Source organism: Zalophus californianus, chromosome 16 (genome assembly GCF_009762305.2).
Source record: "Zalophus californianus isolate mZalCal1 chromosome 16, mZalCal1.pri.v2, whole genome shotgun sequence".
In the NCBI taxonomy this organism is placed as follows: Eukaryota; Metazoa; Chordata; class Mammalia; order Carnivora; family Otariidae; genus Zalophus; species Zalophus californianus.
Genome location: NC_045610.1, coordinates 50,802,054 through 50,826,075, shown reverse-complemented (window position 1 = coordinate 50,826,075; position 24,022 = coordinate 50,802,054). Strand labels below are relative to the sequence as shown.

Below are 24,022 nucleotides of genomic sequence, written 5' to 3'. Positions count from 1 at the left end.
TCAGGAAGGCAGGGCCAAGGCGAGGGGTACTCCCCCGGAGAGAGGCCCTGGTTTGCCTGAGGCTGGGCACAGCACCGAGTTTCAGGCACACTTTTAGGGAGGCCTCAGAGGACACATCTCCCACTGTCACCACCCTGAGGTTCCGGGAGGGGTTCTCTGCCCAGCAAGAGGGGCTGTGTGGGAAGGGACTGAGCTTCTGCCCACAGTGTGGCTCTGCCTACAACCCCAGGGCAGAATCTCTCCCTGGACGATGGCATAGTGTTTCTGGTTTGCCTTCAGCTTTCACGGTTCACACAGCTGGTGGCTTATCTCTAGAGATACGTGTTCCAGGAGGTGGCATCCCACATGGGCCAAGTCAAGGAGTGCTGAGTAAGCACTAACAGAGTCCAGCACAGTCCAGAAACCTGTCCAGAGTCCAAGGATCCTGGGACAAACTGGGCAGCACAGACCACTGCAGTGCAGTCTGAGAAGGCCATGGTGGCCGGGGGCTGTTGGTTCGAGCTTTCTCTAAATTGCACCCCGAAGGGAGACCGGCGTCACAGATGGGTCACATCAATGAGCCAGAAAAACGGGATCTGTGTTCGACTGGAACCTATGGCATACTTTCTCTTTCCATCTTACGTTTTCTCCCCGGTATCAGGAGGCTTCACATCCTCTAATGGAAGAAAGCATGAAGTCTAATGTTCTTGGGACCCTAGCATCTCAGAATTGGTCAAGGTCCTCAGAGGTACCTTGCCCACCCAGAGCATAAAGAAAACCTTGGCCCATGAGAAAATCTTCAACATCTCTGATGACTTGCCAAACCAGCACTGACTGCCAAGCCCAGGCTGTCCCCCAGTCTTTCCTTCCGTGCTGGGGGAAGCCAAGCCCCCGAAGTTAGCCCTGGAAGAGGGAGAGATTCCTGGGCACTCACGGCCCCCGTGCCATCCCAGGGCTCGGCCCCCAGCTGAGGCGTGAGCGTAGAGAAAATGTCGGTCCTACACCAAAGGAAGCCCAGCGACTCCCAACCTCAAAACCCACCCAAGAAACTGGTCCTGAGAGTCTTTAAAGAGACATTAAAAAAACCCAGAACCTACATTTTCAAGTTTCTGCGGCTGATGCTACTTGGGATGGAGGCTTTGTGCAGGGCCACATTCTGACTTTTGTGGGCTCTTTGTGGGCCCTGTCTTCCATACAAAATATTAAAAATTCGAGTTCACAACCGTGTTGACAGAAAGATGCATAGGGAAACAGTATATATTAAACCATTTTCTTCAACCTAAAAGTTCTTTTTTCTCCTTCTGATTTTAGAAGAAATTAAAAATCTCCTGCGTCCCTAAAAATCTCATGGGCCTGGCCCTGCCCCCCACCCCTGCCCCGGACTAAGGGACAAGTCGGCCCTGCCTTCTGGAGGGAGGAAAACCCACTTCCCTGGGCCTGCGCTTTCTCTGCACAGTGACACAAAATGCTGCCATCAGAGTGGGCAGGGGGCCACCTTTGCAGGTTCTGCTGCCCGTATGAAAATAGCTTCTTTCTTTCTTAATATGGCCTCAGCCAGCCCGAGCACTGAAAGTTGTCCAGAGGGAGTACGCGTGCTTGTGTTCCTCTCCGAGGTGTTGCCACAGGAACCTGGGCGCGGAGAGCCGGCGATGGGGACAATGCCGCGGGGTCCGGCCAGCCGAGTACAAGGGCTGCCAGGAGCTCGCCCAGGCAGCCCAGCAGCAGCAAAGGACAAGTGTGGATGGGAACTGGGGCTGGGCCATGCTGGGCTGTGCTGCGGGGAGAGCATCCCAGGGCAGAGGGAAGAGCTGGGAAGGGAAGAGTTTCCTAGAAGCCGGAGACATTATAACTGGGGTAAGGTGGTGTGATCTGAAGACGGGAAGCACGAAGGGCAAGGGGGATGCCAAGGTAAGGACCGGGGGTGCGTGGGCCTGAACGCAGAGGGAGAGGACCGCAGAACTTCCTCCAGGTCACAGGAGAGTGGGAACCGTCCCTAGGACGGGGGGGGGCAGCTCCTTGAAACATTTAGTTGCAAGTTTCTTCCTGTTGTAATTCCATCTTGCGAGCCCTGGGAAAAGTAGGAACACACCCCTTCCTGGCCTGAGTCACTTGGCGAATGGTGGAGGGGCTGCAGCTTCCCCCAGGGCCCTGTCTCAGGTCCCTCTTAGAGGCAGGCAGACCCCACAACACTGTTTCCAGGCAACACGGGGGTCCCAGAGTGTCAGGAGCCCCCACCACAGAGCATGCACATCCGCTACCCGGCAGAGCACAGCTAGGAGCGGGGTGGGTGTGAGACCTCTCCCCATCTCCCGCTCCACCGCCCACTGCCCACGGGAAAGAGTGGGGGACTTTGAAAGGAGGTGTGTGGCTAGACCTTGCCCTCGTGGTGACACCTAAACCACAGGACGCTGACGCAAGCATGGTCTTCTTGTAGCTTCGACTTCCGGGACAGGGCCTCGGGACAGGACAGAGGCAGGCGAATCACCCTCCCACACAACTGACAGCACTTCGGGTATCCCAAGAGAGCCACCAGGCACCCCAGGGGACTATCTGCTCTCCCCACTGAACAGAACCTTTAGCTGTTTTTCCAAATGAGATCTGGTCACCTTGTACTTGGCCTAGGAATCTCTGAGGCTCTGTTCTGAACAGAGATGGCAGGCTCCCAGCTCAGAGATGCAGAGCACAAACTTCACCTCTTTTCACCAGAAATCGCATTAAAACTGGTTCTCAACCAGCACAAGTCTGTCCTTCCCAGGCGTACCTGGTGCTGCCTGGAGGCCCTTTGGTTGTCACGACTGGTGGTGGAGGGGCCACTAGCATCTAGTGGGTAGAGGCCAGGGACATGACTCGACATTCTACCGTGCACAGGGGAGTCCCCCACAGCAGAGCATGATCAACATTGCCAGGGTTGAGCTGCCCCGCCTTAGAGCCTGAGGTTCAAACCACCGGGCCCTTTGATGGACGCTGCCAAAGCCCTGCCCTCCTGAGGGTGAGTTAGCTCCTAACCGTCAGGAACTTTCTGTCTGGTTTGCTCACTACTCCATCGCCGGTCCCTAGAGCAATGCTTGACCCACAGCTGGACACAACCATAAATATTTGTTGAATAAAGGAATTCCCCTCACTCTGTTATTGTGTCCCTGGGCTTTGGAGTTCAGGACACGTGTGAGACCTTTCTTTGACCTCGTTTCGTCACATGGGTGTGCAATGGAAGAGTCACAGTGTCTCTGAAAGGGAACCAACGGAATTAGTCTGCACCCCTCGTCCCTCGTCCCCCACCCCCAACGCACGCTTCACTCTTCTGTATTCATGTGAGTATTTAGATCAACCTGTCTCTTCTCATCATGGCTCAGGGCCACCAGAACTGAGGTGTAAGGAACTCTGGCCTTAGCTCTGAATGGCTCAGGGGAGTTATCTCTGTTCTGGAAGATCTATATCCCCCCCCCGCCGAGGAATCAAGTGCTAAGCACTCTGGGTGCTAGCGCCTGGTTGGGCGCCCAAGGACAGGAAGTATTCTCATCAGTTTCTTGAAAATGGGTCATAAGGCTCTTCTCCTTAGAACGAACCCTGAAGGAGTCATGGAAGAGACACCTGATGGCCCTGTGTCTCTGGCAGGAAGGACACTCCACCCAAATTAGCTCTACACGGATGGACTTATGGAGGGAAACAGCAAGGGGGTGAATCCTACGGAGACAAACTTCCCTGCTACAACTAGGTCAACTTTAACACCCAAGAAAATATCCTATGGGGAGCTGATGGGGTGTTATCAGTCTTGTCCTGGTAAAACGCCAGGGGCCCCCAAACAAATGTTATCTTGTGCCAAGACTTGCTTTTTTCAGTCACCAAACTATTCCCTAAGTCATTTGTCCCCTCTGAGGCCCTGAATCGTTAACGCGATGGTGCACTGTTTTTGTGGTGCTGTGGTTGACTGTAGGTACAAAAACCCTTCTCAGATGAGAAGCACGCGCTTGGTTTTCGGTGATGGAACTTGAGAGATTGCCCAGTAATTCGTGCATGTGCGGCCCAGCCTGTGAACACTTGGCCCGACTGCACCAAGTCAGCCCCATAAAAAGCAGCCCGTCTGGCCCTCTTCCCAGCCGGCCTGACATCAGACTCCAGCCCACGCTGTTGCTGTCACACCTGCTGGCAGCACCCCCCCCCCCCCCCCCGCCGACAGCACGCTGCCCCCTCCTGACTGTATTGTACAGGGCTGACCTGGAGTCTTGGGGGCCCCCAGGCTGCCAGGGATGGCGCCTACCCCCCCCCCCGCCGCTCCCCCACCCCGGCCATCAGAGCTGTTTACCCTTGCTTTCCCCTGGGCTTTGGTCTTTCCCACTGCTCCCCACCAGGTCCGGGGATGCTGGAAGGAGCCCAGGAAGCTTGTTTTCCTCTGTGAGGCTGTGTTCCTTAGGCCACAACCCATTCAGCTATTGGAAGAGCCTAGCAATTCCATCTCTAACCAGACAAAAAGCTCTGAGCACATGAGCAGCACCCAGGCCCCCTTGTCAGTGAACACAGAGCAGAACCACGGAGAGGAGGTCCCCATCCGAAGGAGTGGCAAGTTCCCGTCGTAAGTCTCAGTTATGGAGGGCTGCAAGCAGCTCCTCTCAGAATGGCACAGCACAGCCGCGGGCCGTGCCAAGGAGACTCAGGCTCCGGGATCTGCCTTCATAAGGAGATAAGGGCGAGGGAGGGAGACGATCTTATTTACAGTCATCCTTCTACTTAAGGGAGCAGCCCGTGAACTCACCCCACTGGAGAAGCTTCCCTGCCAGAGGTAGGAATGGCCTCACCTACAGTCCATTCTTTCCTTGCCAGCCTGGTGGGGCCACCTCCTTCTCCCTCCCCCTCCAGGGCAGGTGGACACCTAGATTCCTTTCTTGGGCCCCATGATGGCTGGTGACACGCTGGCTTCACACGGGCGCCCTGCAGCCACCTGCCCTACCCCCGAGGATGGAATGGTTTCAGTGGTCTATTCCCTCCCTTCAGCTGAGCCCAGACCCAAAGGCGAGATGCGGATGCGAACCTCTCTGCCCCCACAGTGTCAGCAGACACCACCCTGGCTCGGCATCAAGACCACGAAACCCACCCAGTCCCCTCTTCACTCCAACATGATCCCCAGAGGACGGCCTGCAAAGAGCCACTGCGGCTTTAACTAGCACCGGGGATTGCCTACCGGGAGATGGGAGCTGTGGCACTCAGAGCTCTGGGGGTACCTGGTAGCACCTGGCCAAGGCAGGTGGCCGAGGAGGCCGCTCTCCTTGAGGTATCTACCACTGAGGCGTTGGTCCATGATTTTCTTGCTCTGCATCCCAACATTTCAAGAGAGTCTGGGTTTCATACCTTAACAAGGCGGTGCTGGTGACATTGACAGGAACTCTGCCGGGCCAGTAAGCCAGAGCGGGGACCCGGTGCCCTGCTTCCCACGTGGTCTGCTTGGCCGGACTTCCCCCTGTGACGGGACACATACAGTCGGTTCTCCGGGACCACGGTCCTTTCCTAAAGGCATCCTGAGAGTCTCAGATCACTCCCACAAAGGAAGGACTTCTTTTATAACCAGCTCTTTTTACCGCTCTAGCTCACATCTCTCATTCCATGTTCTTATTCTTATTCTCCTGGATTCAACATAGGTAAACAGTTGCTTCTGTCACTCTCTATTGAACCATGTCACTTTATTTTTTTCATGACAATTCTAATACTTTGAATTGTCTGGTTTGTTCATTGACTCGCTGATGGTATAGCTCTACACCATGAGACTCCATCAGTCTCATACACCCAGGACATAGTACATATTTAACAAACAGGTTGTATAAAAAGGACTTTTTTTTTTCTTCCTACTGATCATAATGTGACTGTTTAGGATTTAAAAAAAAAAAAAAAAAAGACAATTATTTGAAAAGAGAGAAAGGCTGCCAACTCCCCCAGCTATTTAATCTGCTCAACGCCCAACAACTGATCTGGCACAGACTTTATTGTTGTATTTTGGTTTTTGCTTCACTTCGTTTTGTTTTTCTTTTGAGTTAATGAGTCGTTCTTGTGTCGTGGAGACAGCATTAGTAATAGCTCGGACCTCTTGCCTCTTGGCGGGGGGCGGGGGGGGCGGCTGGGTCGGGTAAGAACAATCTATGTGCAATCTATGAATTTCCGCTTTGGTAATTAAAGGAATTATTTTCGTAACCACGAAGTCAAAAGTGACCACCAATATAATGATGACCAGCGGGCTGGAAGAGATGAGGTCATGTTTTATGGAAACATCCTGAAATCATGTAGCATTGAATTAACCATGACCATCCCCACCACTCCCACACACACCCCACCCTCATCCTAGATGAGCCAAGGATTCCACAAAGTTAGCGTGTAGAAAGCCCTTCCAAGGCAAACACTGTATGTGGCTCACACATATCGTGGTCATGCAACTTCCCCATGTTTGGCTGGTGCGAATAGGAAAGCAGTGATTATGGGCGGGATGGGGGCTACGAGACCCAGGCGTCTGTCGCTCTGTACTCACACAGCTGCAAACAGAACCTTTGATGTCCCTGGCCCAGCACACCCCACCGGAAATGCTCGGCATTCTTAGGATTTTCTCATAACCAGCTTTGGAGTCCCCCAAGTGTTGAAGTAAGAAACAAAACATAAAACAACTCACGTCTATAGACTGTTTATGCTCAGGGGTGTGGGACTCTCGAAACCAAGTGGAGTTGGGCAGGCTGAATGGGAAGCGCTCGGCTCTTTGTGGAGAGCCGCCCTTCCCATAAAGACGTACAGAGCCCACTCTCAATTTTTCACGCACATGGAACAGGGAATCCAGAGCTGCAGCAAGCCTGAACCGCACTCCCACGTGGCTTTGGAATGCATAACTCATGCTGCAGCTCAAGGCCAAAGAGCAGAGAGGAAGCATCCCCGACTGCATGTGCTAGAGCCCTGCAGATAATTCTACCACCCCCACGCCCAGGGACGGGCATCTGTATGGAAGCTGGTGGTGGGGGGGCGGAAAGATGGGTGAAAATAGGGAGCCTGTTTTTTGCATATCCACGCTGCACAAAATTCAAACAGACTCTCTTCATTTCTGAGGCCAGATGCGAAGGACAAGTGAAGCCTCCAGTTGGAAGAAGCGAGCCCAGAGTTCCAAGGACAGTCATGCAGGAGACAGGAGTGAGTGAAGGCATGGGGGGGGGCGGGGGCTGGGGCACCAGGGCTGGGTCTCTGCCTCCAGCATGTTTCCAGAAGAACAACTAGCACCTCCTTAATACTTTTGCTAATTGGCCTTCACCACTAGGGGTTCTGTTGTGCGCCATGACCTTTTGTGTTGCTCTTTTTCAGGCAACTGGTTTTCCTAATTCGGTTTTCAGAGAAAAAAAATCGCTTGATACATTTGCCTTATTTCAGCAGCGGGTTGAAAGCTGGAGGGATTAGGAGGAATCCAGCCAGCTATAAAAAGTGTGTGTGTCCACAGAGTGGACAGTCCACACGGAAAGATTCTGGAGTTAGGAGAAAGCGGATGGCTGTGTATGGCCACTTGAGGAGCGACCCCCTCTGGGTCGTCAGGACTGGCCAGCCAGTGATGTCTGCACTGTGGCTTCTGGCTTTAACAGGAAGACACAATTACATATTCCAGCCAGACCCACAGATCTCCTCCTATAGCGGAATTTTATCTTAAAGGAGTCCAGAGTGTGAGTAAGCAATTATAAAAAAGATCCACCTTGTTGAATCATGACATTGTACACCTGAGACTAACAGAACACGGTATGTGAATTACACTTCAATTGAAACAATTTTTTTCTTAAATCCCCCTCAGCGTGGAATTGTCTCGCTCTGAATCCCAGTATCTCATTGGCACTGCTAGGTGGACAAAATTTAAAAAGATTCCACTAGCATCCTCGGTGGGTCCCCAGAGTTGTGGCATCTGATTATCAGAAACATCTAACAGTGTTTGTTTCAGTTTATCTGCACTAGCTAAGGCTGAGTCCCAGGATAGCTGCCCCTGGTCCCCCAGTACTCTGCAGTGATACCTGCTCCCACTAGTGGAAACTCATTCTGAGTAAAACATGGTAATTACAGTAACAATAATATCTCCCATTTATTGAGCCCTCCCTAAGTACCAAGTTAAAGTACCTCTAAGCATAATGCTAAGTGCTTCCCTGCACTGTCTCATTTAATCCTAATGACAACCTTGCAAGTTAGGCACTATTATCCCCATTTTTTAGATGTAGAAACCGAAGCTCAGAGAGGTTAAGTCATTTGCCAAAGGTCACACAGCTAGCAAATGCCAGTGCCAGGATTTGAATCCAGGTCTAACGACAGAGCCAGACCCTCACCCATTATTCTAGGACAGTGGCTCCCACCCATCCCTGAATGCATATTCGGATCCCTAGGGGGGCTTCTAAAAAACACCTAGGCCAAGTTTCCTTTCCCAGAAATTATGACTTAATTTGCCTGGGATGGTACCTGGACATTAATATCTTCTAAAGATGATACTTAGAAGTTCACTCCTGGTGACTTAATGTAGAGAGAGCCCATCTAGGACAAGGGCTCTCCTGGTGACTTAATGTAGAGAGAGCCCATCTAGGACAGGTCACTCCTGGTGACTTAATGTAGAGAGAGCCCATCTAGGACAAGGGCAAGGATACCGGGTAAGGGGCAAAATCAGGAAGTGGACACAGTGCGTTTCAAAATTAGATGTGGCTTATCTCCAATTTTAAGCATAAGTTTTTGGGTTTTTTTAAAAAGATTTTATTTATTTATTTGAGATAGAGAGAGCACGAGCAGGGGGAGGGGCAGAGGGAGAAGGAGAAGCAGACTCCCCACAGAGTAGGGAGCCTGATGTGGGGCTCCATCCCAGGACCCTGGGATCATGACCTGAGCCGAAGGCCGACACTTAACCGCTTAACTGACTGAGCCAGCCAGACGCCCCTAAGCATAAGTTTTATATTGCCCACACCTTTATACCTTTATGCTGTAGGATCATAAATGTAAGCCTATTAGCTACAGGAAGTGAGCATAATAGCTAAGTCCATAAATTGAACTTCTATGCACTTTTTGATTTCAAATTAAACTTCTGCGCACTTTTTGATTTCAAAAGCTCTTCGTCACTTCAGATAAACCTTAGTACTTTGATCAGTGGCACCGGCACATTACAAGTGTTCGTGACATTTGGCTTTCTATGGAGAAATGCATGTCTTATGGGCGTGAGAACACATTCTAGTGCACTTGTGGTTAGTTATGACTCTAATTAAGGCAGAACCTCTTACTTAAAGCAATAAATATTTAGCCTCAGCAACCAAAACATAAACAGAACCATGATTCATGAATTTGCTTTCTTCTTCTTCCCTGGCTGCGGAAGTGAAGTGGCATTCCATGATGCACTGAGGACAGGGAAGGCCGAGGAAGACTCACCCCCCACCCCACCCCACCCCCCGCCGCCCCGTGCGCTGGGAAGTAGAGGTCTTTCCCAGGAAGGACACCCTGCCATGCTTCACAGAGTCACAAAGGCAGCCTGGCCAGTAAGGAGGTTCGCAAAGTTCTCAGTACAGAAGAAGCACCGGAAGGGCCCCCAGAGATTCTAACTTAGTAAGTCTAGGGTGGGGCTCTGATTCCAGGTGATTCTGATGCCAGTGGTCTGAGGACCGGAGTCTGAGAAATATTAGCAGGGGAAGTAGGAAGATGAGGGTGCCTTTGGAGTCAGGCAGGTCTGGGTGCCCTTCCCTTCTCAACGTGTGGCCTTGGGCAGAATTCTTAACCTCCCTCAGACTCCATCTCCTCAGCTGTGAAGGGGAAAAATGACTGCACCTATCTCATGGGGTGGTGAGTTACAGAAGATAATGCATATAGGGTGCCTGGGTGGCTCAGTCGGTTAAGCGGCTGCCTTCGGCTCAGGTCATGATCCCAGGGCCCCAGGATCCAAGTCCTCTGTGGAGCTCCCTGCTCAGCAGGGAGCCTGCTTTTCCCTCTGCCCCTCCCCCCCTCATGTGTGCATGTGCACGCGCGCTCTCTCGCGCGCGCGCTCTCTCTCTCTCTCTCTCACATGCGCTCTCTCTCTCAAATAAATAAAATCTTAAAAAAAAGATAATGTAGATAAAGTTCTGAGCCAGCTCCTTTGGCATAGTGCCTGCCGGCAGTGCCCAACAAATGCCATCCAAAAAACCAAAAACAAGCAAACAAACAAAACTACCTAGAGAGAGAAAAACAGCAGAAGTTGCACACACTAAATCCGGCCCTCTGACAGTTGGAATTGGCACAAACAGTGTTTTCTGGACTAATTTTTAATAGACAGGGCCCTCTCTCCAGTTTACTGAATCCCTAACACTGCCCACGACTTCGGAAAACAAACATGCTTTCGTTTATATTACCTGCCTGGCATTTGTATTTGTGACTTGGGTAGAAGGACAGGCCTGTCCTGAGCAGTGTGCATTCTATAACCTTCTAAAGAAGCAGGCTTCGTTTCTAAATATAAATACGTGTCCTTGCCAAGGATACCCATAGCACACTAGTTTTCTAGAAACATAGGGCAGACCAGCCTCTGTTTGGAGCGAGGACTCTGGCTGGCCTGGGGTGGCCTTGAGCACAGTGATGGGGACATTCCAAGCCGGGTGGCCAATGTCCCAGAAGGAGACACAATTTGACTTCCACTGGGTCCCCACCAGCTGGCCCTGCCCACCCCCCTCCCCTCCGCCAGGGCCAAGAGCCAACATCCCCTGTCTCTCTCTCCCTCACCCAGCCCCACCTCTGACCTTTCTGCACCCCACCCCGCCCCCAAGCAGAACAGAAGGCCCAGGATGCGGAGCCTGCTTCCCAGTGGGAAAGCTTATGCAACAACCTGATAGCATCAAATTACAAACAACCAAGGTCTCCTAGAAGCTGAGGATGCCAAATTCAACAGAATGTTTCCTCATCACCAAGGGGGAGGAAGGAACAGTTCTGCTCTTCAAATAAAACAAGAAAAGATTTTCCAGACAGAGGAGCAGTCAGTTAGGGGACAAACAAGGTGCTGGTTCTGTCCGGGGTAGGAAATAGGTCTGGAGTGGGGAAGGGAGGGACAGCTCCTGTGAGCCAGGGCCGCCCTGGGGCCCCGGGGGGCTCCACATCAGCTGTGCGCATGCCCCTCAAGGCCCTCTTGGTTTGAGAGGAAGTAGGGGCGCTCTGCTCTGTCCCCAGCCCCCTGGTTAAGTTTCTCCTCAACCCTGCAGGGCGCAGGCCAAGCCCAGAGGAGCATCCTCACTCCTGCACAGGGTGAAGGGATGGCTCCAGGAGACACTGCCTCATCCCATCAGCTGAGCAAGGCGGCTCGGCCAGGAAAGGAAAGGGAAGACAAGGAGGGGGGCCTCGGGCCCCGGGAACAGGGGAAGGCAGCGCGTGGCCTGACGTAGCAGGCTGGCTACGGGGAGAAAGAAGCAGGGCTCTGGGTACTGTTTGTCCTACTCTGTTGCGAAAACATTGACTGCCTTCTCCCTTTCATCTGCTCTCAAGACCGGCCCCTTACAGCAGGATGTGCAGGCATCCCACTGAAGAGGAACCTGGATGAGGAGGAGCAGGTGGTCCAGAGGGACCCCCAGCCTCCCTCCTGTGACCTGAGCCCCCTTGCCTCGCCCCTTCCACCCCAGGGCTCTCTCCCCCAAGCAGGGAGGAGGAGGAGGAGGAGAGCTGTGGAGGAGCCGGAGGGGAAGCTGGTTTGGAGAATGAGGAAGGGGAAGTGTTTACCCCTAGGCAAAGTTCACCTTCAGGCTTTCCTGAGAAAAGAAGAGAATGGCATCCGGCCCCCTCCCCACCGAGAATTCAGTGCTGTGCCCCACCCCACCCCCAATTAAGCTGAATGTGTTTATGCCTCGCCCCCCAAAAGAGTGTTCTCTCTCTTTTTTTAAGTTTATTAATATTATAATGTTATTTGCTATGAATAGGTTAGCTCTGTTGGATCAGAGGAAACACACACACATGATTTAGCTGTGAAAATTTCCATTTTCTGGTCCTATGTAAAAGCAACATCTAGAGCAGCAGAGAGAGGGGGAAAAGTTATATTTTCAAAAATAGTTAAGCCAGACTGTTTCCTGGAGATACTTCATTCATGTTTCATCCTCAGATGCTACTGGCTATTTCTGGTAGGGCCAGACATTAATACTGACCAGTTTAGCTTTCCTGACTGTTAACCAACTATCCCACAAGGAACCGGACTTGGGCTGAAGACACTGTGATGACCCTTGGCACACACATATTCCAAAATATGTGCTCCAAGTAAAAAGATCCACATTCACCAGAGCATGAAATGGGGAGACTGCAATCCAGCTTCAGAGCAAAGCTTCCCAAGATGGAGGCTCAGAACACTTGGAGAGGCATCCATATGTTATTTAAGTTGCTCACGGCCTTCGGTGGGGCTAGACACGAACACTGACCGGTTTAGTTTAGTGAACACTGACTGGTCTGGTTCAGCAGGGAATGAGGACATGGAGAATCATGGGGGTTAGGAGCGGACACACACAGGGCTGGGTGCCTCGTGGGCAGTACCGCAGTTGATTCTCCCAGCCGTCCTGCGAGCGGGGTCTACAGCCCCACCTTACAGGGGAGGGAACTGGGCTGTCCAGGGGAGGGGCCCAGTGGGCACGGATTCTTAAGCTGAGTCAAGACTCGAGCCCCAATGGGGCTTCCAAAGCCCTTAGCTCCCTCCACCTCTCCATTCTGCCTCCTGCAGATTCAGAAAGATTCACATTGTTCCACGGGCGAAAGATTTTCTTTGATGACCATGGGGTCCAAAGAAGCAACACAGGATTTTCCAGACGGCTGAGCAGTTAGCTGGGTAAAACACGGTGTGAGTAACAACCATCATGCAGGCTGAGTAATGAGCTGGTGGAAGTCAAATGACACGGCCCCCTTGACCAATGGCTGGCCTTGGAAAGCCCTCTGCCCTGCTCCACCTCGGTTTCCTTGTGTGGCCGACAGGGTGGCTGGAATAAAGATTGCTGAGGTGTCCTCCTATATTGCTGGGGACTCTGTCACCTGCTGTTCTCATTTATCATCCAGGGCTTGGTGGAAATGAGTCTAGTCTTGCCCCCTCCCTGCCCTCAGCCCCGCTGATGTAAGAGGGGTCTTTTAAACCTGAACAAGGGGCCGGGAAGAGTTGGAGAAGGGGGGGGTGGGCAAGTGTTGAAGGTGCATGCAGTTTTCACTGGGCGGTGGGGAGAGGGGGAGGGAATGTCTGGGGATTCAGCAGAGGTGATGGCTGCACCACGCAGTGAATGTGCTCAGTGCCACTGAACTGTATACATCAACAGGGTTAATCTTATGTTACAGAATCTCACTTCAAATAAAATGGAATCATGTCGCCTTTACTCATAAAACCTTTCCAAGATTCCACATTTCTTTAGAATTAAGGCCAAAATGGTCTGAACGAAAACAAAAGACCCCTGACCCCCAGGCCTGGCTCTCCCTTTGGCCTTGCCTCCCCCTACTTTATCCACTCCCGCGAGCTCCAGACAGCCCTGGCCAGGCTGCTCATGGCCCCCTCCCCTGCGAATCCCTAGCTGTGGCCTACTCATTCTTCAAAACTCAAACCACTCAGGGAAAGCCTTCCTGTCTCCCTCTGGTGTGGGTGAGATGCCCTTGGGCTCCCCTTTATCTTGGACTCCTTACCCCGGATTACAATCTCCTGCCTCAGTGGAGGCTCCCAGCACTGTCCAATGGAAGTGCCTCCCATGATGGAAATGTTCTCTATTCGCACTGTCCAGTATGGCAGCTACCAGCCACATGTGGCTTCTGAGCCCTTGAAGTGTGGCCAGCGTGCCTGGCGTACGAGACGGGGTAGCTCTCGACAGTGGCACTCAGATTTTAACCTGCATCAAAAAATCACCCGGAAGGACACAGTAAAACACAGATTGCCAGGATCCCTCAGAAACTGACTCAGCAGGTTCGGGGAGAGGTCCTAGAATTCACGCTTCTAACAAGTTCTCAGGTGGCGCTACCGCTGCGGGTCTGGGACCATAATGACTACTGGTCTCAATCTGAAAGTTGCAGACTCATACGGTTTCCACGTGGATATTCCGGCTTGGTGGCTCCAGGGGCTGATCCCTGGACCAGCCACCTCAGTGTTGCCTAGGAGCCTGTTAGAAATGCAAAATGTCCCTGGCCATCCCAGATTTACTGAGTCCAAACTGCAGGATCCCCAGGGGACTGTCTGCACATTAAAGTCTGGGAAACACTGCTCCAGACCGTCACTCCTTAAAGCCAGGGGCGTTATTGATCTTTGCGTCCCCAGCACAGAGCCCGACGCGGGGCTCGATCCCCCCACCCTGAGATCACAACTTGAGCTGAAACCAAGAGACAGACACTTAACAGACTGCGCCACCCAGACGCCCCTCATAACTGCGCTTCTCCCGGGGCAAAGTACTTCCCTCAAAGAACAGCCCCGCTCCCCATCGCTACACCTAATTCACTATTTCAGAACTGTCTCAGAAAGGGGAGAGAGACAAGGTAAGGCCTACATAGGAGATCAGAGGTCATCCTAGGGAACAGAGAGCTATCCACAGAGGAGCCTCCTACTGACGCAGGTTTACCCGCCCCATCCGACGTCTCCATAGCCTTCTGGAATTTGACCCTGGAGAGTCCTGACTCCAGGCTCTTTCCAATTGAGCACTGAAGCCAGGAGCCTGGGGCTGAGGGTATTCCAGGCACTCCAGGTACGGAGAGGAGCAATTATAATCAGCTAACGCAAAAAAAAACTGCTCCCAGCTCCCACCTATCTCTCTAGCCTGTTGTTGCAAGGACGAGGCACATTTACACCTCCTCTAATCCTGGCACCTTTTTCTCCCCGTTTCTCCAGAGAGTGTTCCTGACCAGGACCGGTCAAAGAGGTCAATAAGTATGAAGAGAAACAATGGATGAAGATGAAGCCGGCTGGTCATGGGGCAGGTTAGGGGGAGGTGGCACCCAGTTTTCCTGACCCCCAACTCGGAATCTCCAGGCACAAGACCTGGCCACAGACGCTCTCACCTGTGAAGTTCTCGAGGCATCTGATTGGACCGACACCAGGTTAAAGGTGACAAATAAAAATGAATGATCAGCACTTCCTTCTCGCCACCAGCCATGAGATGCACGAACGTTCTAGTTTCTAGGTAACTACAAATACTCTGCCAGACTTATAGGAAAAGCAGTTTGTGTCCTCTGACCTGGAGACTGTGGAAGCCATAGCTCTGGAGCTGGGAAAACCTGGCCCAGGGAGGGGGGGATCCCCCCAACCCCACCTCTCAACCCCTGGGACACAAGCACCTTCCAAAAGATTTATTTTAATCCTTTAGGACACAAATAAGACCACTTTGTTGCGAGAAAAAAAATCACAGGTAAACCTTCCTTCCCCCACCCAAAGGTAATCACTGCTAATCTTTCGTTAACTTTTGATACCTCTCTCAAGACTTCTTCTGAGAATTGGTATGCTTATTTTCATATAATAAAATCAAACTTTATATATTGCTTTGTAACCTGCTTTCCTCACTGAAAAGTATCTAAGGTAAATGCTTCCAGGTCAATAATATGCATCATTTCAGCGGTTCCTTAGAATGTCCTTAAATGTGCATATCACCATTTCTGTACACACTCCTCTCTTGCTGGACACTTGGGTAATGCCCAACTATTTTTTTTTAAACCGGTATGATGACCATACTTTCATATGTATCATTGTGCACCTGCCTAATCAGGAAGAACTCAGGCATCAACAGGCATATTTTCCAAGCCTTTGGTCCTTATTGCCAAACTGTCCCCAGCCCAGCAGCTATCTTAGAAAGTGAGGTCCTGGGGCACCTGGGTGGCTCAGTCGTTAAGCGTCTGCCTTCGGCTCAGGTCATGATCCCAGGGTCCTGGGATCGAGTCCTGCATCGGGCTCCCTGTTCAGCGGGGAGCCTGCTTCTCCCTCTCCCACTCCCCCTGCTGTGTTCCCTCTCTCGCTGTGTCTCTCTGTCAAAAAAAATAAATAGAATCTTAAAAAAAAAAAAAGTGAGGTCCTTGGGGGGCAGCTTTCCCAGAGCACATGGGCACTGAGCTGGGGGCTCAGGGAGGTTTAACTGGAAAGAGTGTCATGTGGTGGGGAGATCACTGACTTTAACTTGGGGAGCAAGCCTGGCTCCCTCCTCACAAGCTGTGTGACCTTGGGCAAGTTCTTAGCCTCTCTGAGGCTCTCCTTATTCATCTGTAAATAGAGGTGTTACTACCTACCTTCCCACATTGTAAGGTTCAGGGATAATGTGTATAAAAACCTTGCGTATTTATGCCCTGGATGTTTCCTGAATGAATGAAATGATTCATGGTTGGAGGGATGGAGAGACGACTGAAAAAAATAAAAAAGGAAAGCCAAGAAAGCAAGGAGGACAAGCAAGGGCAGGGGGATGAAAGTCAATATTAGTTGGAAGGTCCATGGACTGAGGGCCCGTCCCCTGAGGGAGTCCAGGGGCAGTGGGAGGCAGGAGGAGAGAAAGGGGTGGTCCAGGCTCAATAGAAACTCTCATCTCTCAGTTTATTTCTTCCCCACGAGCTGGCAGCTGGTGATCAACTTGTCTGTGTTTTGTAATGCTGGCCAGAAGGCCTACATAGGAGTTGGTCATCCCAGAGACAGACCCCACAGCCCGACCTAGGCTCAGCAACCCCTGCGGGATGCACCAACCCCAGCCGAGTCCCTACCTTGATGAATTTGCCACGATCCAGTAAAGGGACCCACGCTACCTGCCAGCTCACACTTCTGAGCCCACGGGCCATTGTCTCCTGGAAACCAAAAGAAGCAACATGTAGCAATCAATAGGCTCGTGGACGCTTTTGCCGATTCTCCCTCCCTGATCCCATATCCCTGTCTCAGTAGGAGAAGAAACTGTAAAAAAATATGATCCCTGCCCCTGAAGAATGACCTGTTATATGAGGCCTGCCTCTGCTGGGCTCTTAGAGAGGTGGGATTTTCCCTGCTCCAAGCTAGCCCCAGGGTGAGGTTCTCGTCTTAGATACTATTACCTTCTCACCTAGTTTTACAACTGTCTTAGCCCTGCGGCTCTTTCTTGAGCGCCTAGGATGCACCCCACGCTTCCCTGACGTTATCTCATGACTGTCCAACACGCTATGCAGTGGATGCTATTGTGAGCTCAGTTTTGCACAGGAGGAAACAGGCTCAGAGAAGGTAAAGAGCCTTTTCCAATAGTAAAGGACAGATTCAGGCCCGGGTCTCTGCCTGCCCTGAAAGCAGTGCTTTCATCCCGGGACCCACAATGCCTCAGTAGGCCCTCTAAACAGCTCACTAGCTCTGCCCACTCAGCCAACAGGTGACTGGTGACAACTGGAGTCTTTGGGACCGGGAAGACGGTGAGGAGGAAACCTGAGAAGCACCCGAGGACTACACAGGTTTGCAATGTCAAAGTCACTGCCCAGATGGCCCTAAATCAATACAGAGGAGGCCAGCAGGGTACCTGCTATCTCTGCAAACTTTTCCAGCGGCTCAGCCTTGGAGGCCCCAGTGGGCAGGTGCTCAGCACTCAGGCCAACAAACACTAGCAGGACGCCAAGTTCAAAGCAAGCCCCCTGCCCTGTGAAAGAGGATCGCTTAGCCGGATTCTGCTCTTCAGAGGGGGCGTGGGCAGGGTTATCCATCAGATCTCAGTGAGCTGGCTGGATGTGACTACTTCACCTGTAAACCAGAGGAATGTGTTTTCTTTTGCTGTGCGGTCAACTTTGTCCTTGATCTGGCCCACCAGGCTGTCCATCTCCCGGAGACCTGCGCCATATGGCCTTCGGCCCCGTGGGTCTGCTGAGAGCTGCGTTCTGGATAAGGGCACGTGCATGTGGGCCAGGCCCACGTATAGCAGGAAGGGCTTTCCACTGGTGCTGAAACGGGAGAGGCAAGAGGTAATTCTCCAGAAGGCTCTGCTGGTTTGTCCAGGCTCTCCATGTCTCTCCTTTGCCTCATAGAAGAGCCGCAGAACGCCTTCTGCCCCGGGAACTCAGGAAGTACACATCAGTCTACAGCCCTACAGGGGCATGTGGAGGTCATCTGGTCAGCCAGTTAAAAACCGGGAGTCATTGCAATAGTTGAAAACCGTCTCTGCTCTTTCAAAGCATCCAGGCCATCACATCCCTTCCCAGCCTCGGCCCTTTCCAGAAGATGCATGGATGACTCGCATTGATCACAGGCCATTCCAAGGACGCACGTGACCACCGGGAATATCTAGATCAAGGCCCTGTTAGAGACCCGGGCTGCTGGCTGCCCCCGTTCTAACCCTGCTGATTCCGCTCTGGGGCGGGGAGAGAGCCTGGGGGTCTCTGCTTCCTGTTTGTCCCCCTCCTCAACCCCTAGGCAAGGAACAGGATCCAGCCAGCCGCGGAACTCCAGCCTCGACCCTCCAGAAGCAGCAGGAACCTTCATGGAGCCCCCTCCCACAGGCCACACCTTCAGGGGAGGGTGTCTTTGGGGGGACCAATTAAGTTGGTACAGAGAGGTGATAGAAGTGTGGGTCTTTTTTACACCAGCTCCCCCAGAGATAAGATTTTCAAGCTGGCCCTCGATTATTTAGCTTACCCCAATTTACACCACCCTGCATCAAGTCCTCTGAGTGCTCCCCGGCTTGGCCTCAAACCGCGCCCTGCGGATCCCCCTGCGTCCCGACTCCCGGGGCCCCCTAATCGGGACTGTGCGGTACTCAGCTCTCGTCATCGACAGCCATAAAACTCAGGACACAAGTCCCACAACAGGGGCCTCGACTCCATCTTAACCAACAGTTTCTCTGCGACATTTCTAGGGTTGCGTTGCCCAATGCAGCGGCCACAACTCACGTGTGGCTGTTTAGGTTTCAAGGAATGAAAATTAAATAAAACTAAGAATTCAGTGTCTCACCTGCTAATTCACAGATGAGCCTTGAAGACGCTAGGCTAAGTGAAAAAAGCCTGGCGCCAAGGGACAAGCACTATAGGATTCCACCGAGAGAAGGTCCCGAGAGTGGTCAACTTTGTAGAGATAGGAAGTAGAACACTGGGTACTGAGACCGGAGGGAAGGGGAAATTGGCATCCAACAAGTACAGAGTTTCAGTTTGGGATGATGAAAAAAAGTTGTGCGGACGGATAGCAGTGATGGTTGTATAACAACGTGAACGTACTTCACGCTGCTGAAATGTACACGTAAGAAGGTAGATTTTATGTCATGTATATTTATCACTATATGTGCATATATAAGAATTCTATATATTATGTGATATATATTATCTATTTAGTTCAGTGTTTCAGTTGCCCAAGCCGACTATTTCAAATGCTCAGTAGCCACAGATGGCTGGTGGCTACCATCTTGGACAGCACAGATAGAGAACATTCTCATCCTTGTGGAGAGTCCCATTGGATAATGCTGACTTAGTGTCTGTTGCCTGCTCTCCCGGGGACAATAACGTGCAGTCGTATAAGCTGTGTCCTGCAGCAGGACATCCTGCTGACAGAATGACTAGATGCCTAATTCCAGCCCACGGTCCCCTGGCCGACCTAGGTGCCCCGGCAGAGATGAGCAGCCACCCAGAGGGGGCGCCTGTTTCTAACAGGTAGATACCACACGGCAGTGGCATGCGGGCTGGAGCTGGCTCCAAATCCAGGAATTTCGCAAGCCAGTTGTTACACATGGCCACCATTAAAAATTAAACGATATCAACTTACAATGAAATAAATCACGTGAACAGCAAAAGTCCTAAATTCTTACGATTTATCGCATCCTGATTACTCCACGTCACTTGACTATTATGCATGCGTGCTCTTGAGATTATCTGTTGTATCTGTGGTGCAAATGCCATCCGACCGTGTCCTCTAGCGCACCTCTTAACAACTCCACATTCAGTGACATCGTGTCGGTAGCCTGAAATTAGCCAACGTGAGACTATTCACACCACAGAAACGGGCAAATGTTCCAAATCAGGGCCTTTTTCCCCCCCGAGTGCTGGCTGTTACTTATGTACCAGGTTGCGGGGCGGGAGAGGTCCTACTGCCCACACTTTGTCCCATCCCCGTGATTATGCTCTAAACTCCCACCCGTTATCAAAGTCCCGTCAGCACCCCAGGCCAGAGGCTAAGAAGCATGTGCAAGGCTGAGCAAAAGCAGCACAGACAGACAGAAAGCACAACCTCTGGAGACCTGCATCCAAATCCCTGGGATTTTTATTTCATGGCTGTGTGACCCTGGGCAATTAACTTCACCCCGGTCATCTCTACAACGGGGACGATTATACCTCCCCGACAAAGCTGTGGTTATTAACAGTCTATAGGGAGCACTCAATAAATGGTAGCCTTTTCATGGACAGTTCTGAATAATACATGATGCGTGGTGCTCAGGGATGTACCTCTTTACCTGCATCCTGATGCCATGCCAGCATTCAGAAAGATAGCCTTGTGCGAAAACCACACACACTGGTTCCCTGGGCGCAACTATCCCCCAAGCCAGCCCTTCAGTATGCTCCTGTGCTGTACATAAAAATAATAATATAATAATGAAGAGCAGAGGAAGTCTGCTGCTTTCTAAAAAAGAAAAATGCTGTTTATAAGACAGTATGATTCCATTTTTGTTAAATATATATATCCATATATATATATATATATATGTTTATGCACCAGCACAGAATGAGGCTGGAAGAACTTGCTCAAATCTACCAAAAGGGGTTATGTCTGGGGTGTGGTATTCAGGGTGGTTTTTTAGATTTCTAAAGGGGACACATATGATTTGTGTGGCAAAATGAGTGGAGTAGTGAGCAGAGAAGGAAAAAAAAAAGTTAGATGTCAGAGACGACATTCCAGGAGAGAGAGGATGGGGCAGGGTATGGTGGTGCGCTGAAGATTAAAACCCAGGACAGCAAAATCTGGACAAAATCATCTGATCTGAGATAGAAAGACCTCTCATGAAAGGTCCCCAGTGTGCACTTGGCCAGAGAGCCAGACCTGCAGGTGGAACCAGGAGGGGTAGGCATCTGCCTGGTTAGCTTCCGGCTTGGACAAGGGGTCTCTCTGGAATGGACTTGCCTACACATTTCTCCATCTTTCTCTGGGCTTGCGTGGTACAGACACCGTTCTCAAACCCAGACGTGAACCCAGTTCCCTGTTTAGAAGCACACGGGGGGCTCCGTTGCAGCCAAACCCAGCAGCCCAGCACTCGAGGCCCCAACCCAGGTTGGGGCCCCTTCCAGCGTTACCCTCCTTCCTGCTCACAGACTCTTTCTCTATATGCCAACTTCCCAAACACCTCACCTTCTGCCTTCCTATGCCTTGGTCATGCTATTCCTCTCCTGGCAGTAACTTCCTGGCATCTTGCCTAAAAACACTTACTCAATTCTTAAGATCCAGCTCAAAAGCCACCCACCAACACGCCTCCTCCGCTCCCAGGTCTCCCACGGATGGCCTCCTGCTCCCTGCCCCTGTCTCCCCTTCCCTCACCGTCCTCATCAGCACTGATAATACAAATCTGTTTCCCTACTAGCCTGCGAGCCACTTAAAAGCAAGAACTGCTCTTATTCACGTCTGTATCCCTAGCACAGCACCAGCACATCTATAGGGCAAGATAAAGTCACTCACTCACTATTCACTCCTTCAGGGAATGTTTATTAAGCTCTAACTAGGCCCCAGGCACCAGGGATAGAGCCATGAACATGATCGATAGGATTTCCACCTTCTTGGAGCTTCACAATGAACTGGAAACAGGAGAGGAAAGTGCAACTAAAAAATGAATCAGGTCTTTATTTACAAATTAGTAGGAGTGATGGAGAAGAACTACATACAGGGGTGCTGTGGGATGGTGTAATGGGGGAACCAAGCCGGGGTTTGGGGTGAGGCAAGAGATCCCTAAGACGGTGAGGCCTACAGGACGGTGGGGGGGGGGGCGGTGGGCTACAGGTGGGCTGTGCTGGTGGCCACTGGGGGCAGGCGGAACAGCGCTGGGGAGAAGCTGCAGGAGAGAAAGAGTCCAGGCCCCACTGCCCCACTGTTTCTTAGCTCCTTCTCTGCCTCACTCTGTATCCATCAGAGCACTGGCACAGAAGAGAGGGGAAAGCAGGGGGTGGGGGGAGTGGGCACGAGCTTATGGCTGAACCCGGAGCCCTGCTGCAGGTGGCAGGTTGGTGGGTACAGGTGGGCGCTGGGGGAACGGAAGGCGCGGGGCAGACCAGCAGGGGGAGGGCAATGCGAGGGCGGGATCGAGGAGTCAAGTCCGGGAGGGAATCAAGGCCTTGATGCGGGTCCTTGGCTCCCGTCCAGACCGGCAGGGGGGCTTGTCTGTCACCTGTGTATTTCTGGGACCTAGTTCTGAATGATGAATGCTCCGCCACATTGACCATGCACTCTGATTTCAGATATCCTAAGCTATTGCTCAAGCCTGGGCCCAGCACACTCATCCTTGTCAGGCCCCATTTCCCTATTCAGGCTCAGTGTGCTGTCCCAGACCCTGGGGGGCAAGAGGACCGGCAGCTCCATGAGCCCGGAGCCCATGACACCTACTCTCTCCTTTTTTTGTCGGTTAAGAGCTTGGCCTGCTGTTTAAAACACCCAGATCAAGGGTTAGTTTTGGGCATGCTGCCAGGTCAAGGGTCTAAATACAACCAAAGATCTAAGTAGAAACTTTCAAAGAGTCTAGGGATGGCTTCTTGCCAAAGAGAAGCAGGAAACCCTACTCTTGGGACTCCTGATAGTTTTGACACACAGGCCCAGGTTTGCGGAGGGCCTGGCCCTGGGGGCAAGGGTCATAGAGGAGGCGTGCAAATCTAGGGGCCCTTTCTTGCTGATGCTCCAAAAACCATGGATGAATTGGCAAGTCAAATCCTAAAGAAATCAGCGTGCCTGAGGATTCTTTTCTGTAAGGTTAAAAGGCAATGGGATTCATGTGACTTTTCACTTAATAACTAATTAATAAATTAGCAAACTCTTCACCTTTTTCATACGGTAAGGAGGCTGTTCGTGGATTTGTCTGTCTTGGAAGTGATTAGTTAACTGGTGGGTGACCAGCCCCGTGCCCACGTGAGAGCATGAAGCAGTCTCTCGTCCCCAGCGGGCTGCCACTCCTCCTCTGAAGGCTCTGTGCTGTCCCAAGCACGGAGGACTGAACTGTCCCCACCAGTCACGAAGCATCCACCTGTCCCGGGGCACAGGGACCTGAATCATCTCGAAGCTCCAAGGAGCACAGACGTGTTCAACCCTCCAAATGGGAGAAGGGGATTGCCTGTTTCATATCAGCCACCTGACAAAAAAAGCCAGTGTTTCTCAGAAAGCCCCGAAAAACTTTTAAGCTGGGACCCCTGAAGCCCCAACAGGCTGCTCTCCAGATTTAGGCCGTAAGTAGGTTTTATTATCGAGAATAAACTGCTACCTCTGCTCTGCCTGTTGCCCTGCTCTCTAGAAACATCTGTGGTTGAGCAAGGGGTTGGGGGGATTCCTGTACATTCAAAGACCGATATGCTCAGTGAGGCACAGGTGGAGTCCATTTTTAATTCTGCACAGGCAGACAGGCATGCGACACGTTTTTTCTTGCCTTCTTAGGCTAAGGCTGCAGGGAATACCAAAGAACCTGCTGGAAGATGTCCCACCTCCCTGGAGGAGTCTGCAGTCTTAGGAGAAAGAGGAGCTGAGCATACCCAGGCTCATTAGAGGTCAGAGCAAAGGCAGCTGTGAAGGGTCAGGGTGAGGCCCAAGTGGGCGAGGCGGGGCGACCGTGGGTAGGCACAGGCCTGCACCCCACCGTCTGTGCATGCGCACCCAGGGGTGCGGCTGGGTTCTGCTTTTAGTGTTTTGTTATTTTTTTTTTTAAGATTTTATTTATTTTTTTTGACAGAGAGAGAGAGAGATAGTGAGAGAAGGAACACAAGCAGGCGGAGCAGCAGAGGGAGAGGGAGAAGTCTGTCACTTCCAAGACAGACAAATCCCGCTGAGCAGGGAGCCCAATGTGGGGCTCGATCCCAGGACTCTGAGATCATGACCTGAGCCGAAGGCAGATGCTTAACGACTGAGCCACCCAGGCACCCCTGTGTTTTGTTATTTTTAATGAGTCATTTCTAACATTTAAAGATGAGGAGAGTTCACACATGGACCGGGTAT

At 51.7% G+C, this 24,022-nt stretch overlaps 1 protein-coding gene and 1 long non-coding RNA gene across 2 annotated transcripts in view; one reads left to right on the top strand and one right to left on the bottom strand.

Annotated features, from left to right (window-relative positions):
- Positions 1-24,022, bottom strand: part of ARSG (arylsulfatase G) — a 101,252-nt gene that overhangs the window by 9,139 nt on the left and 68,091 nt on the right. Inside the window, 3 exon segments of the mRNA XM_027568381.2 lie at positions 5,320-5,428; positions 16,624-16,704; positions 17,612-17,808. Of these exon segments, the coding sequence (XP_027424182.2) occupies positions 5,320-5,428; positions 16,624-16,704; positions 17,612-17,808 (387 nt within the window).
- Positions 1,648-15,324, top strand: LOC113908213. Its single transcript, XR_003515390.1, has 3 exons — positions 1,648-1,887; positions 7,053-7,128; positions 14,777-15,324. It is a non-coding gene; the product is annotated as an uncharacterized LOC113908213 (long non-coding RNA).